Genomic DNA, 14529 nt, shown 5'->3' on the forward strand with positions numbered 1-14529 from the left:
ACCTACCGGCGGCAGCACTTCGGTGTCTCGTCGACAACGAACTGCAGGTCGGTATGAGAAATCCGAGTCGGTTGCTGTCGCTGTTTGCAGTCTCGATGACTATTCTTTGAGGCCGACGGAGTATCCTTGCTATTCTTGCCACAGCTCGTCGCGCGGGGACCTCATCAACATTTTGCACAGGCCAGTGCGTTGTAGACGAAGCTCATATTGCTCGCACACCATTGCGTCCCATCATGGATTGCCAGACTTGAGTTTTAAGCACACAGTGAGCCTCCATGCTACATTTTCACACATCGTACATCGCATCATGGTACACTCAGTGAGCACGTCCCCTGGAAAGTGTCTATCACCGTCGAACTTCGAAGACGTCGTATTCCAGTTGGTCGAGAGTACGTTCACTGCGGACAACCCGGATTGTGCGAGGCGCTTACATAGGCCTAACATTGCAAGGGCGTGTATATTAGTAAGCCATCAAGTGAACTTCCCTAACATGGGAAGTACATTCCTAGAACATGGCACGATTTCGGAACATAGGAAGAACATAACACTTACATTCCCGATTCTAGGAACATTCAAAATGTTAGGCCGAACAAAGGAATCCCATTCTCTATGTTAGGAGCTCCGACTTAGAGCCGTAAAAATATACACGCCCTTACAATGTAAGTACCATGTGAGCGCTTCGCACAACGCGGTTTGTCTGCAGTGGTTCGTTTGATATCTCCACACCCTTCACGTCGGCGCGCGGTGGACCGGTGTGCAGGACCTTCTTGCTGTATAGTGAAGTGAAGTCTGCCATCAGTGAGTGGTATCTCGTACAGTACTGCAGAAGTGACCCACAATCTATCCAGGGCGCCTTCGCTGCCCTGAGCTTCTCCAACGACATGTCCCGTCTGCCACACTCGCGGTGAGTATCATCATGTAATCACTGGTAAGTAGTATCATTGACTACTTACCGTATCGTTGGCCACCCAACCTACGACGCCTGTGTCGTGGGCCACATCCTTGGCAAAGGCTCTGTAGAACACGCCTTGCACCTTGCCGCTGACGATGAAGTTGAAAGCGCGGTACGCCATGGTGATGGTTGTGACGATAGCCCTCGGTGAGTTTGTGAGATCTTTCTGTTTACGGGGCCTGGGCTTGTGCGTTCCGTTTGCCAAACCAGGATGGGGCTATCTCTCGGCTATGACATCATGAGAACTCGCATGAGCCGCTGTTGGTCTGCTTTGCAGTTCACTGCAATGTTCTGTCAACGCATTATGCATATCTCGTTACCTGGTGCGTTTACTCCTTTATCATTCAAGTGCACATTCGAGTCAACCTAATCCATAGCCATCAAACCGAAGGCTCATTGAACTACTTTTCCGCCGTACGTCCGCCTCATGTATGCGATTCTTACAACACTGAGTAGCTTCGCAGATTGGTGAACTGCTGTTCTTTCTGGCGTCTATCCTTGCCGTAGTCGTCCGGGCTTGGCCAAGTGTCTGCCCAATCCTGCGACGTCCGGATAAACCGCCGAGCGTGCCGTGAATGGGCTGCCTCGCCTGGGATGTATGCCAACTCAGGCGTTCTCCTATGATGAGTAAGGCGCCAGAATAGGTACCAGTAAAGATCTCTCGACGATCTCTCGACGATGCAATGATGCAGTTCGACTCGGGAATTAGAACGTATCGACCGGCCCTGGGGATTCAAGTTACTCAGTTTACAGGATGATGCCGCTGTGTGGTAGCATGGGAACGCTGTGTTGCAGTGCATAAGTACCTTCAATCAATTCGAATAGTATTTGAATAGGTCCGATGCGAAGTCACTTCATCGGGTTGAGCGTTGACCGCCCTTCGTCTCGTTGACAGTTCGTTGGTGTTCGCAAGATGTTCGCGGGCATTGTTTGGGCATTGTCCTTGACTCAATGGACTGACTCTAAGTATGTATATGTCGACAAAATACACGATACGCTAACGTAAATAATGCAAAATTAATTGATGAGGGCGAGATTCGAACTCGCGCCCTTTCGGACCAGATCACGTGACACGTGAATAAATGTTCGTACACAACACCTTAGTCTGGCGCCTTAGACCGCTCGGCCACCTCACCATATTGCGGATTGCTCTAATGTTTTACATGATCATGAAAGGCCCTGCCCGGATGAACGAGATCATCTCAAGCCTGCCAGCCTGAGTGGATGTCCTTCCGATGTCAGTAGTATTTGACCAGTATGATGTACCCCCACGGATGTCGTTGTGTACTTAGTTTTGGTACGTATACCACTGCAGTCAACTAAGCTATCGCCATAAGCTTGTGCCGCGAGGCAGGCGACGTGGGGGTAGTACAATGAACGCCGCATGGCAACTCAAGTTTGCGTAGACCGGTAAGTTGGACTGTTGCATCCACGCGTAGCTGTGCATACTCACCTCAAACCTCCCTGGGGTCGCGTGTGGGATCTATAGAACTTTCCGACAGCACGGAGGGTTAGCTGTCAATGCTGAAGCAATGTCCGCACTCATCTATTCTTTGGCCATGCGACGACACGAGACGAAGTGAATGAGGCATGTAGGTCACACCATGAGTCGATGACCCACTGTGAGACCAGTAAGTGCATACTCCTCTCTTTGACTCGGAGGAGCGTGCAATCACACAGGATATGCCGTATCCGTGAAGCCGACGTATGCTTACAGCGACGGGCACACTTCCGAAGCAGAACACTTGAAGCTAGTAGAATGCGCGCGTCTGCCTCTGCGCCGTGTGGATTCGACGCATGAGGATTGGTCGTATGACTCGTATCATAGTAGGTCCTCGTCGTGCATATTGTGCGGCGCACTGATGCTAGCGCAGATAGCGATTAATATTGGCACCTGTGGCATATGTCGGATGTCGCGGTTTGCGGCCTGTCTGAAGACTCAACAGCGAATTTTCCTGGTAAGTGGAAAGCCGTGATCCTCTTGTTGAGCTTACCGTATGAGATTCTTGTTGATTCGCATAGAATGATTCTCTCTGAGTCCCATAATTTTGCGGTGCTCATTGACAAAGAATCTCGTATGCGAATGTTCTCGATCGGTCCGCGTCCCTTTGACTGACCTGAAAGCCGTCCAGATGAGCACAGGGAAGGAGCAACATGGGCTCCTCCCATCATAATGTAATCACCAAGAGCATCTACTCGCCAATGCCTCCGCTCGCTGCTGGTCATTATTGTGCCTTGGGGGGACCCAGAACACGGGAACTGACCGCGAGGAGGGTAAAATTATACTACCAGAATATATGTGAGCCTGGATGGCTCGCTCATCACAGTCACCGAGTCCGACACGAATGTCTCTACCCGGGTTATCAGAGCAGAGCTAGTAGACATACTTACTAGCAGACAACGTATACTTGTCACTAGTTGTGTTCATGTTGAGCGATTACCCTTACTAGAGTGTCCCCGACAGCAGGCTACAAGTAATTCATTAATAATGGTGTGTCATTCATCAGTGTGAAGGGTCGCACGCATCGACTATATCATAGCCTGAAGACTCATTTTGGAGCACCGCGACGGCAGACAAGGGCTGCTTCAGTGTCTGGCTTGCAGGGCTGTTGCTCGTACTAAGAAAATGGGGTATACACCACAGCGCGCACTGGCGGCGGCGGCGCACAGTTCAAGCTACCGGCCGGGATCTGGCGGCGAATGTGAACATATGTAACGCAACATAGCAATACATAGTCTGGCGGGCGAAGACCGCGAAACAAGTGTCAAAGTTCAATATGGAGTACAGTGTAACGGTGTTACGGACTATGGACTATGACCACGAGAAACTGGAACAGTATACTATTGCATTTCCTGAAATCACTTCTCGCTCTTCGGGGAAGTCCATACCATATGTATCTCCACTGAGTCATCCATAGATCATCACACCGTACGAAGTTATGCCTGAGCTAGTACAGATGCAGCCAGCCTCCCGTTCAGCTTGATGTCTCTATATCTGCGACGATCACGTGTTCGACACCGTGTCTGATGGGTCAAGTGAGTCAAATCTGGTATGCAAGAGTTTCAGAGTACTCACTCAGCCCGAAGATGCTCTTCTACGGCGTCTTTAGCTATTGGTAGAATCGCCCCTTCTCGCTCCTTGGCTCTGGCAATATCCCGAGCATCGGCTAGGTGCCACACCGACCCACCCCATAGTACCTGTTGCATATCAGAGCGATACTCAAGCAAGATAATAGGATATACTTACTGCGGTACGCCATGTCACAATCGTGCGGGTCACGTTCCTGACCCACCTAGCATCCAAAGCATCCATGTCCTTCGCAGTCGCAGTGTCCGGGTCCAGGCCACAGCTCCGTATGATCTCGGGCGCGTTGCAGTCACGCATTAGGCAGAGGTCAGGAGTGGGAGGTACATAGCAGTGTATGTCCTTTCGTCCATATATAAACCTTTCATACATGTTTCTCCCCTCCTCCCGAGTAGCAGAGCGAACGCCACTTGATGCGACGATGTTTGGGAAGAACGCGGATGGAGACTTGTGTGGCTTATATATGGCGAATGCCGTCGTCGCGAGATCAAGCGGGTCCACGCCCCGAGGTGCCTTGACCTTGATTTTGCCCTCGACAAAAGGTTTGCGGAATTCCTCGCAGACGCGTGTCCGCCAATCTTCAATGATCACGTCTATCTGCTCCTCCAGCGCCAGGAAGCTCGTTCGGTCCACGACCTGATCTGCGGGCGCACACATGATTTCACGGAACTCTGTTGTAAGAGCAAGGTCCGCAATGTTCAGCCCGTAGTCCAGCATCTCCGGATGTTTGGCGAGATGACGGTCCAAGATCTCCTTCCCCGCGCTCTCTAGAATGGACCAACGCTCGGTTAACATGGGCGTATTCTCGTGTTCCAGGCGCTCCTCGCGTATCCCTTCCATGCAATGTATCAACTCGCTTTGTATGTTCAGCCATACTGAACAGATCGATCAACGGGAGTTCGCACATATACATACAGGAAAATTGTTCTGTTACTGACCTCGGTCGGTGAGCTTCTTAGCAACAAGCACAAGCTTATGTTGAGAGAGTGGCGTGTAGTCTCGGGCCTTGACAAAGTCAAGCTCCGGTCCCCATCCAAGTTCACGTAGCCTCGAAACAATGCTGTGTCTCCATGATGAGCAATATTTAGACAATGAATGAGGCTCCCCTTACCCTTTGAATCGTTCACGAATGACGGATACTACTTCCTTGGTCCGCAGGCGCTCTTCATCATCAACCCACTTTCGGCACAGGGCCGCATACTACACATGATATTTATCAGGTCTATAATCACCGCACTCAATGAAGACCCTACCTCTTGTGACCGTCTCGCCTGCTGGACGTATTTGATAGCGCAGTCACTTGCCTCCTTCGACTTCCCAGATTTATCAAGTGTTCCGTAAGCTTCGAGGACTTCAAGGATTTGTGACCACATGTAGCAGTGTCGCTTGAACCCAGTTACCGGTGCCTGCAAGCACTAGTTGATACACAGAGCTCAGACTGTTGTCAGATACTTACTTTGATGAAAGCCTCTTTTGAAATCATGCCGAATTGCCGCCACTGTTCATTTGTGAGGCGCAACTTATTCTCGGCGACGACCCTAGCGATTCAGATACGAGAGTGGCGTTAGTGAACGTGATCAAACATATGGGTGAGAGACTGACATTTTATCCCTACAACTCGCGCAAAATCGGGCGAGAAACTCCCAAGCTACTGTTGCAGCTTTGCCCTCGCCGCAAGCCTAGAGATATAAGCCGTCGGTGCCAAAAATACGCATTAGATAAATGCGGCAGTCTGTCGTATATCAATTTACGCACGGTACAATACGGAGAGAAGACGAGAGATACCCATGCGGGTTCAATCCATCCCTCCGGACAAGGGGGGAGTCCATCGAGCTTCTTCAAGGCGTCCTTCCACAGATACGCGGAGCTCCTCTGCATGAGGAACGCATGGAACGACTTCGTCGTTCGGGAGAGAGTCAGTAAGTCGCGAGGATGCAGATACAAACAGATCTATCGAACGGCGTCATCAAACACATATTCAGGCACGGTACACCACGCATATTTCGTGCTTTACCTCCTGGATGACGTCCATTGGCATATTGATCATGCTCTTCAGGCCGCCCCGACGGCCGCGCACATTCTTCCACCGCGTCAATGCTTCGGCAGTAACCCCGCCCGCAGATGTGTCGGAGGCTTTTGGGCCTTTGGACTTCTTTGGCGGCATGTTCGAGTGCAAGATTCGTAAACAGTAGTTAGTAGAGAGAGAGGGAACGGTGTCCTAGCTAGTATGTAGTGAGTACTTGAGTGCTGAAGATCTGCCAAAGACTGACGCGACACGGTTTGGCCACCGAGCCACACGGTTCGCGGTCACGCGTCATGAACGTGAGACGCACGCGCTTGTGGCAACCTGAAGCCTGCTGAGCGCTGACCATGGGCGTCGAGCTCACTATGCGACTCTGTCTGACTCGACCGTAGCGAGTTTGTTGATACAATCACCGAGTAGCTCTCATCCAAATCATGACTTACGGTAAGTAAGGGTATGATGGCATTGACGGCCTTGCGTCTGTACCTGTACTTTCGACACCACTGGCAATAGCATGCGATCTTCGCCATACTGCAGGAAGCGTACGGGTGTCCACACATTTTCGTCACGACCATTGCGTAGAACGTAAGTAGCACACGATCTGACGCAAAGAATCAAATCCAACGTTGGATCGCACGTTGCTAATGTACTCATCTTCGCCTGCGTATTCTAAACTCTGTTCACCTCAGCACGAGATGGTGGAAACCCACAACACGACAAAGTCCAGGGCGATGACAATATATTGATACACGAGTAACCACAAACATGTCGTGGCCTCTATTGCAGGATGTTATGGATGGTACATCGAAGTAGCGTAACGAGAGCAACAGTGCACGTTGCACAAATGCAAGACGACTGAACCCCGGGACGGACTCACACCGTCGTCGCGTTGTTGAAGATCAGCAGGTTGGGCGTGCCCGATGGCAGGGTCTCGAGCGCGTCCTCCGTCGAGAGCGCAAGCAGCGCAATCTTCATCTGCGTAGGCGTGATCGTCGGCGGCACGGGCGCGACGTCGAGGACAAGCTCCAGCGGCGGGAGGAAGGTCGCCACCCAGCTAGGAAGCACAGAGTGCGCGAAAGCGTATGCGGAGCCGATGGAACGAGCGGGGCGCTGCTGGAAGAGGGTCGAGAAGTCGGGCGCGACGTCAGGGTTGAAGGTCTTTGAGCCGTAGAGGGAGACCAGGTACGCGAGGATGCCAGCAGTGTGGGGCGACGCCATCGAAGTACCGGAGAGCGACGCAACAGCTGTGTTGCTGCCGATGTACGTCGAGAGTACGTTCAGACCTGCGAGTGACTTTGTGAGATGTGATCGGATGATGCGTAGTCCATGAAACTTACCGGGCGCGAAGACATCGACGCAGGGGCCGTGGTTAGAGAAGTAAGCACGCTCATCTCCGAGTGTGGAGGCGCCAACCGTGACAGCCTTCGCTGCAGCAGCAGGTGAGTTGTTGCACGCGTCCTTGTTGTCGTTGCCTAAGATACATTAACATTGAAAATCTCTACGAGAACATGAGCCGGACACTTACCAGCTGCAACAGCGAAGTGAACTCCACGGTCGACGGCCCGGTTGACGGCATCATCAAGAGCCTTGGACTTGCCACCACCAAGGGACATGTTCGCGACGGAGCCCTTGTGCGCAGTCCTGCCGGTCTTCCTGAACTCCTCAGCGGCAGCCTTAGCCTTGGCTATGGACTGCTCGACAGTCCAGACGACACCAGCCATGACATCGCTCATCGTGCCACTGCCGTTACTGCCGAGGACCTTCACCGCGATAACATGCGCAGCCTTGGCGACACCGTACTTACGCGATGCGATAGTGCCTGCGCAATGCGTACCGTGCCCATTCGCATCGATGTCCTGGTCGTTCTGGGGAACAGTCTTGCCCCATTCCGCACGACCCTCGAATTCGGCATGCTCGACGTTGATACCGGTATCGATGACGTAGACATCAACACCTTCGCCACCGTGGGAGTCATACTCGTACTTCGTGAAGGTGCCGAAGGTGAGCTTGGGGCGGTGGCTTATCCGTGCAAGGCCCTGATCGGTACATCAGTATCCAACGCGGACGGTTCCAAAGCCAGTTCAATGGCGATCGCGCGCGAAGACCGCCGCTTAAAGGGGCATGTTGCAACGACACGGTATAGCAGGTGGACGGAGTAAGTAACTGGTGGACAGCACCAGTAACGCCCAACCAACCCGCCAGACGTAATACCGCCTGTCCGACTTCGCACGCGACCACACACATCTCCAGAAGAGTCGACACTTACCCAAGGCGCCCCCTTCTGTGTCTCAATGCTCGTGCTGTCCACGTCGATCTCGAGTGTCCGAACGATCTGGTCCCGCTCAACGTAATCCACCTCAGGCATCTGGCGGATGCGGTGAACAGTGTTGTCGCTGAACTTGCCGGCGTAGCCCTTGACGTGTCCGTCATACACATGTCGGAGGCCCGCATCGAGGTCGCCCATGAGCGGGTGCTCCTCCTCGACGCCCTGGAGGAAGTTCATGTGGTTCGCCATGAGCACAGGGGCGACGTCGTCCTTGAACATGACGATATAGGAGTTGTTGACGGACCCGTGCGGGTGGTGCTCCGCGACGAGGGGCGCGTACGAGAACGCATTGCCGCGCGGGACCTCGTGCGGGATCGTAGAGAGCGGACTGGCGAGGCCAGAGGCGGCCAGGGACACCGCCAGCAGAGTGTTGAGCAGGAAAGACATGGTCGTCGGCGGTAAGGTGTCTGACGACGCGGGCTTCGGCTTGATAAGGATGCGCCAGCGTTATTTGACCCTGTTTGGACGGGTGGCGTCTCCCCACACCGCCCGAGGACTGCGCGAAAAGGCATCATCGCTCGAGTCACCCCGGTTATCGCAGGGAGACTGCAGAGCCAGCTGTAGAGTGCATACTGTGCCCGAGTAAGGGCGCTGAAGTTTCCTGGAGGAGGCATGAAACTTGTCTAAGTTACCTTGACAGGCGTGCACGCACCATCCAACAGGCAGATTTGATTCCGGCCTCGGCGCTCGTGGAAAGCTTCAGCGTCCGCGGTCGCAATCCTATTGCGCCCTATCCCGTCATACACAAGCCGAGATACACAACTCAACGGCATCGAGCAAAGAACGAAGACACCCATTCTGGCCTCTCTTCGAAGTTCCAGCTCGACGGGCAGTCTCGGAGCATCATACAAGACCGGGGGCTGCGCATCGGACAGCAAGAGAACCGCCACCGTAGTGGCGCGGGATCTCACCGACGGTGACTTCCATACGGACCACAACACAACGGCAACGCACGAGTCTCGGAATCAGAGAGGGTCGCCTCGTGGAGAACAGGAGGCAGCGACTCTGCGGTTCATTGACAAGTCAAACAGCTTCGGAAGACAGACAGGTGTACCGTTTCATCACGTCCGAGGTTGTTGTATTCCCCGATTATCGCATGCGTCCCCGCATTCGCTTTTTGTGAATATTGCACGCCGGTTGCGCGCGGACCCATACATAAGGCGCTCGTATTTTGACCGAAGGGAATGTCGTATGCGTGCATTTGAATCCCAGCTTTGGCAGAGCTCGACAAGATGGACCATGTGCTCTCGGTATAGGGCCCTGGGTACGACCGGTCTGCCAGTGCTGAACCACGCGAAGATTTGTTATGCTCGTGTGACCACAGACGCCCGGTCGAACTTCGAACTTCGCGATCTAGTGGCATGCTTCGTTGGAGCAGGTCACAGCAGCATCGACTGCGAAGCGATGATAAGGACGGCCCGCGTAGTATGCAAAGCCCAACGGGAAGAGGGACGGCATGTGGCCAAATGAACAGTGCTCACCTGCAATATGTTACCTTGGAGGAGGATGCAGCCGAACTGGTTTCGACGTGCGAGGTTCCTTGTCAAAATTCGCGGTTCGGACTTGGGACCGACTCGAGGCACGCTGTTCGATGCGCACTCAAATCCTACTACTGAGTGGAGGAGAGAACGTCAATTCGTTTTGTAGGCACGTATGTATGGCCACGATTTACCTGACGATTGAACGGGAGAGCAGCATAGAGGCTGAGGTCCGTGTCTGCTGCTCTGAACATCCTTCCAGGCTCGCGAGGCAATGTCATGCGATCCGCGAGATGAACTAAGTTTCTCTGCGCAGCGGTGCAGGAAGTAGAGTGCGTGTCGACGTCGGACTCTGCTTGATAGCGATAGGTCCACCGAAGTAATACGTTCACCTCTTCAATGGCTTCGCATTACGAGGACTACTGTACGGCGAGCATATTGAATTTGACGAGCAATAAAAATGAGGTAAATTAGGCGCTCACCGTTACGAAACTAGAGCTAGCTAGAGGCCTGACTACGAAGTCTCAGCAAGACTGATACCTCCGGGGCATACTGTAGCGTGCAAAATGAGAACGAGAGTCAAGTCCAAGAGAGGTTCACTCCGTCGCAGTAACACGGCTGCCTGCGATGGTCAAGTTCCTGAGCAAGAGAGATTGCACTAGACCCAGGTCGAAGGATGCTCTCGAGGTATATGTCAGTATGTAGCCCAAAAGCTGGAGTCTCGAAGCAGTCAGAGGACGGACAGAAACAGAGACGAGGAAAATTGGACTTTGAGACACGATCGAGTGGCAGGGCTTGGGCCGGGCCGTGGAGGGCCGTGGTGAAATCGGCGCTCAATGATTGGACAATGTGTGCAGTGCACATCCCGCAGAGCTCGTCGAGCAGCGTGAGGGCAAGCGAGGGCACGATGGCTGACGCTGGCGTCGACCCCGACGATGAGTCCTGCACAGCGAGCACGACCGTCACAAAATTGACCGCAGCGACACAGCACCAGCGCCTGAGAGCCTCCGCCTAAGCCGCCTCAGTCTACTCCAGCTCCAAATTCACACCTATCGCGATCCCCTCTGCCGTGCACGGCACTCCGCTGGACGACCTCGACCAACCCTCTCGCTGACCGATAAGCTGCCCGAATAAGACCGTATCATGGACTCGCAAGGCACTGGAGGAAGCGTAAACCGCGCCCACCACCATCCGACTCCACTCACTCTCTCAGGCCGCACGTCGGCGTCGTCGTTGCGAGCAATGTTTGCTTCCGGGGCGGCCACGCCCACTGGGCTGAAGACCCCACTTTCACCGGGCCCGCAGGCGGAGGAGACACCGATCCTGGGAGTGGACGTCGAGCACGGTCGCACGGATTATGGCGCAGCGAGAGCACGAGGTGAGCCGCAGTTAGGCTACGGTTGGCGGGATAGTACGGGGAAGGCAGAGACTCTGTCGTGGTGGAGACCTGTGAGCCTGAGAGTGGCCTGAACGAGCTCGTTTCCAGCCCAGGATGCTGCACGCCTCCGCACCTGCGGTGGTTGAGTAAGAGAAGCCGGCCGCATGCGCGCCTGCAGTTGCGAGAAGTCTCGTCTGAGGCCAGTCTGGGTCATACGGGTTCGCAGGCACTGGGCAGGAGCTTCTTCACACAACTGAGGTTCGTGCCAGATTGAGCGGGAGTGAGCACTAGCACCCCACCACATCCTCTCTAAGCTTTGTTGCCGGCATGATCATAAGCTCAGTCTGAGGATGTCATCTTCTGTATCATCTCATTTGCTCTCATCTTGTTCTCATCTCCCATTTACCGAACACATGTTGACAAGGTTCCAGCTACCCGTCCCACTCTTCATCGCCGGAGGACATCGAACTGGGCAAAAGTCAACTATTACGTGCCCTCCACCGCTTGGATACCCGCATATTCATGGTCATTGTGCGTCTCAAGCTGTTTCTTTAGGTTAGGAAGGTGCACGGTGTTCACCTTGAGTCCCATAGATTCGGTGGTGATCTACTGGGAGGGCTCACAGTTGCCTGCATGCTGATACCCCAATCTGTCTCGTATGCAACATCTCTAGCACGATTGAACCCCACCACTGGCCTGGTACGTCCCATCCAGTCGGCAGAGTGTTGATATTTAACTGGCTATGCGCGGGCAGTTCTCTGCATCTGTCCCCGGCTTGATATATGCGCTTTTTGGTACATCAAGGCAACTGAACGTATCCCCCGAAGCGTCACTGTCACTCCTCATTGGACAAGCAATCGATGACTTCCTGCATGACCCACACTTCGCACAATACGGGCGAGATCAAGTAGGCATCGCGGTGGCGACCGTGATCACCTTTCAGGTGCGCACAGTGAAGTCTGAGACTGTGAGATTGACTGACGAACTGCTCCTAGGTTGGACTCATCGCCCTTCTGCTTGGCTTGTTCCGCCTCGGCTTCATGGACGTTGTCCTCAGCCGTGCGCTTCTCCGCGGGTTCGTCACCGCCGTGGCAATCGTCATCCTTGTGTAGGTCCCTTCTTCTATCTCAGCCCCGTGATGTTCTTCTCTGCGGTGCTGATTGTCATCCGTACACAGCGAACAGCTAATACCCATGTTTGGTTTGACTGCACTGCGGAACGAATATCAATTGCATACGACCCTCGACAAATTGGTTTTCATCGTGGAGAACATGTGGACACACTCGCATCGACTGACAATGATCATCGGGTTCGGCGCCCTGCTGATCCTCCTCGGCATACGCAGCTTCAAGGGCTTCTTCAAGCGTCACACCCTCATTTATCGCATGCCGGAGGTCTTGTTGGTGGTTGTCTGTTCAACAAGTGAGGCGTTCGGTCCCATGTAATGCACTGCGAACTCACGTCTGTCAGTTCTGTCCGACAAGTTGGACTGGGACGATCAGGGAGTTGAGATCCTTGGAAGCGTTCCGGTTAACACGGGCTCCCACTTCGTCCAGTTTCCGCTGACGAAGATGACGTTCAAGTTCCTGCGGAGGACGACGTCCCTCTCCTTGTACGCGCGTCTCGTTTTCTCTACGTGTTGACAGCAGTCTTAATGCGAGGTTCTTTGTAGTGTCTGTGTCATTGTCGGATTCCTCGACAGCATCGTCGCGGCAAAACAGAACGCGGGGATGTATGGCTACAGCATCAGCCCCAATCGTGAACTCGTCGCGCTCGGTGCTGGCAACTTCATTGGCTCCTTTGTCCCAGGGACGCTGCCCGCCTTCGGGTCCATCACCCGGTGCGTTCTGTCATTCAGCTGTCATATCGTATATTGTGGCTGAGCCCACGAACGGATAGGTCAAAGATCAACGGCGAGGTAGGCGCGCGTACACAGATGTCGTCGATGGTCTGCTCCGTGGTCGTCCTCCTCGCTGTGTTCTATCTCATGCCTTGGCTGTACTACCTGCCGAAAACCGTGCTCGGTGCTGTGTGAGTGGCAACCCCGTCGGCCAGTGTGACCGGGGGCGTGAACTAATGCATGATATCGGTATCAGCATCTGCCTGGTCGTGTTCTCGCTCCTGGCAGAAGTGCCCCACGACCTGAAGTTCTATTGGCGGTATGTCGTCTGTCGCATTGATAGGCTCGTCGGATGTAAGACGCTGATTCGCCGTTCACCGTGGATTAGTATGCGGAGCTGGGTCGACCTGTCTCTTATGGCGCTCACCTTCGCGTTGACCATCTTCTGGGATTTGGAGATGGGTGTTGCGGTCAGTCTCGTCATATCGTTGGTGCTGGTCGTGCACAAGTCATCCAAGCCACGCATGACGATACTGGTACGTGCACATCTCGTATGGGCCTAATGTATCAGGCGTCTGACGGCCTGTCAGGGTCGTCTACCCGGCACCGACGTGTGGAAGCCTGTTGACGAGAACCCAGAAGCGCAGGAAGACGCAGCTGGTGTGCTCATCGTGAGGATCAGAGAAAACCTTGACTTTGGTGCGCATACTCTGATGGTTGCTACTCGCGGCTATCTGACTGACGTGCTATGGGTGTCGTGCACAGCAAACACCGCACAATTGAAAGGTGACTTCCATTGGCTGCCGCATCATCTGCGCATAGCACGGTGGACTGACGATGGGTATACAGAGCGGCTCCGTCGGCTAGAGCTGTATGGCATCAGCAAGCATCATCCTTCGGACGAGCCGCAGCGCGAACACGCTAGCGTGCTTGTCTTCCACCTAGCGGACGTTGACAGTGTTGACGCGTCGTGCGTTATCTTGTTCACCTGCGCAATACTTTTTGGACTTATCTGACTGCTGACAGAGCTGCCATGATCTTCTACGAATTGGCCGAGACATATCAGGTATGTATCGAACCAGGTCCCCATACAGCCGTCCATTAATTGCCGTCATCGAACAGAGCCGTGGGGTGGGGCTGTTCATCACACATATCAGGAAGGGCCCCCGTGAGTCCTTCGAGCGGGCGGGGATCATCAAGCTCCTCGGGGAAGACGCTATCTGCAAGGATGTCGCGAGCGCCATGGTCCGCGTAGAGAAGCTCGTTCGGGAGCGAGCGGACCCGCAGAGTTGGTAACGAACGGGAGCCTCGGGTGTCCGGGCAATGCGAAGCAGCGAACTCGAGACGACGGCGTCCTCGACGACTCGGACCTTGACGCCTGCGTCTGACGATGACCGGCGGATTGACTATGTAGCACATGATATTGCCTGGTGGATACCAGGTCTAA

At 54.0% G+C, this 14529-nt stretch overlaps 5 protein-coding genes and 1 non-coding gene across 6 annotated transcripts; 1 reads left to right on the plus strand and 5 right to left on the minus strand.

The window, feature by feature from the left end:
• Positions 1-634: 634 nt before the first annotated feature.
• B0H18DRAFT_273706 (Acylphosphatase-like domain-containing protein) lies at positions 635-1357 on the minus strand. The gene is made up of 3 exons (XM_048037369.1): positions 954-1357; positions 838-890; positions 635-770 (listed from the first exon to the last, which is right to left on the minus strand). Exons 1-3 carry the CDS (start codon positions 1071-1073, stop codon positions 653-655), a joined length of 291 nt encoding a protein of 96 aa, XP_047894448.1. The 5' UTR covers positions 1074-1357; the 3' UTR covers positions 635-652.
• A 617-nt stretch (positions 1358-1974) lies between these two features.
• Positions 1975-2088, minus strand: B0H18DRAFT_t86. The gene has a single exon. It is a non-coding gene; the product is annotated as a tRNA-Leu (tRNA).
• A 56-nt stretch (positions 2089-2144) lies between these two features.
• B0H18DRAFT_1002315 (uncharacterized protein) lies at positions 2145-2542 on the minus strand (the record flags this gene model as incomplete). The annotated part of the gene is made up of 2 exons (XM_048028360.1): positions 2442-2542; positions 2145-2362 (listed from the first exon to the last, which is right to left on the minus strand). A coding segment is annotated over exon 2 (184 nt), but the record flags the coding sequence as incomplete, so codon positions are not given.
• Positions 2543-3714: 1172 nt separating this feature from the next.
• B0H18DRAFT_1210527 (uncharacterized protein) lies at positions 3715-6201 on the minus strand (the record flags this gene model as incomplete). The annotated part of the gene is made up of 10 exons (XM_048036375.1): positions 3715-3976; positions 4029-4150; positions 4200-4912; positions 4976-5097; positions 5149-5237; positions 5291-5443; positions 5494-5575; positions 5640-5716; positions 5793-5987; positions 6052-6201. The coding sequence occupies 10 exons, from the start codon at positions 6199-6201 to the stop codon at positions 3928-3930; spliced, it is 1752 nt and encodes a 583-aa protein (XP_047894450.1). The 3' UTR covers positions 3715-3927.
• Positions 6202-6622: 421 nt separating this feature from the next.
• B0H18DRAFT_1002319 (peptidase S8/S53 domain-containing protein) lies at positions 6623-9036 on the minus strand. Its single transcript, XM_048028361.1, has 4 exons — positions 8327-9036; positions 7586-8096; positions 7398-7532; positions 6623-7343 (listed from the first exon to the last, which is right to left on the minus strand). Exons 1-4 carry the CDS (start codon positions 8771-8773, stop codon positions 6934-6936), a joined length of 1503 nt encoding a protein of 500 aa, XP_047894451.1. The 5' UTR covers positions 8774-9036; the 3' UTR covers positions 6623-6933.
• A 1832-nt stretch (positions 9037-10868) lies between these two features.
• On the plus strand, positions 10869-14460 carry B0H18DRAFT_273773 (sulfate anion transporter). Its single transcript, XM_048037370.1, has 16 exons — positions 10869-11242; positions 11674-11773; positions 11836-11941; positions 11997-12185; positions 12238-12350; positions 12420-12664; positions 12713-12854; positions 12915-13082; positions 13142-13273; positions 13339-13401; positions 13471-13618; positions 13673-13781; positions 13848-13868; positions 13932-14052; positions 14109-14148; positions 14205-14460. The coding sequence occupies exons 1-16, from the start codon at positions 11008-11010 to the stop codon at positions 14376-14378; spliced, it is 2106 nt and encodes a 701-aa protein (XP_047894452.1). The 5' UTR covers positions 10869-11007; the 3' UTR covers positions 14379-14460.
• The last annotated feature ends 69 nt before the right edge of the window (positions 14461-14529 follow it).

The sequence above is a fragment of the Fomitopsis serialis genome (assembly GCF_022376445.1).
Source record: "Fomitopsis serialis strain Sig1Antser10 chromosome Unknown B0H18scaffold_26, whole genome shotgun sequence".
Taxonomy (NCBI): Eukaryota; Fungi; Basidiomycota; class Agaricomycetes; order Polyporales; family Fomitopsidaceae; genus Fomitopsis; species Fomitopsis serialis.

What these genes read in the sequence shown, in the direction of transcription:
- B0H18DRAFT_273706 (XM_048037369.1), bottom strand. Translation starts at nt 1,073, where the DNA reads ATGGCGTACCGCGCTTTCAACTTCATCGTCAGCGGCAAGGTGCAAGGC. An exon ending in GTTGGGTGGCCAACGATACG is followed by an intron (nt 891 to 953) that starts GTAAGTAGTCAA and finishes CGAGTGTGGCAG; the next exon opens with ACGGGACATGTCGTTGGAGA. An exon ending in GAAGGCGCCCTGGATAGATT is followed by an intron (nt 771 to 837) that starts GTGGGTCACTTC and finishes TTCACTATACAG; the next exon opens with CAAGAAGGTCCTGCACACCG.
- B0H18DRAFT_1002319 (XM_048028361.1), bottom strand. Translation starts at nt 8,773, where the DNA reads ATGTCTTTCCTGCTCAACACTCTGCTGGCGGTGTCCCTGGCCGCCTCT. An exon ending in CACAGAAGGGGGCGCCTTGG is followed by an intron (nt 8,097 to 8,326) that starts GTAAGTGTCGAC and finishes TGTACCGATCAG; the next exon opens with GGCCTTGCACGGATAAGCCA. An exon ending in TCACTTCGCTGTTGCAGCTG is followed by an intron (nt 7,533 to 7,585) that starts GTAAGTGTCCGG and finishes AATGTATCTTAG; the next exon opens with GCAACGACAACAAGGACGCG.
- B0H18DRAFT_273773 (XM_048037370.1), top strand. Translation starts at nt 11,008, where the DNA reads ATGGACTCGCAAGGCACTGGAGGAAGCGTAAACCGCGCCCACCACCAT. An exon ending in TGAACCCCACCACTGGCCTG is followed by an intron (nt 11,942 to 11,996) that starts GTACGTCCCATC and finishes ATGCGCGGGCAG; the next exon opens with TTCTCTGCATCTGTCCCCGG. An exon ending in GTTGACAGTGTTGACGCGTC is followed by an intron (nt 14,053 to 14,108) that starts GTGCGTTATCTT and finishes GACTGCTGACAG; the next exon opens with AGCTGCCATGATCTTCTACG.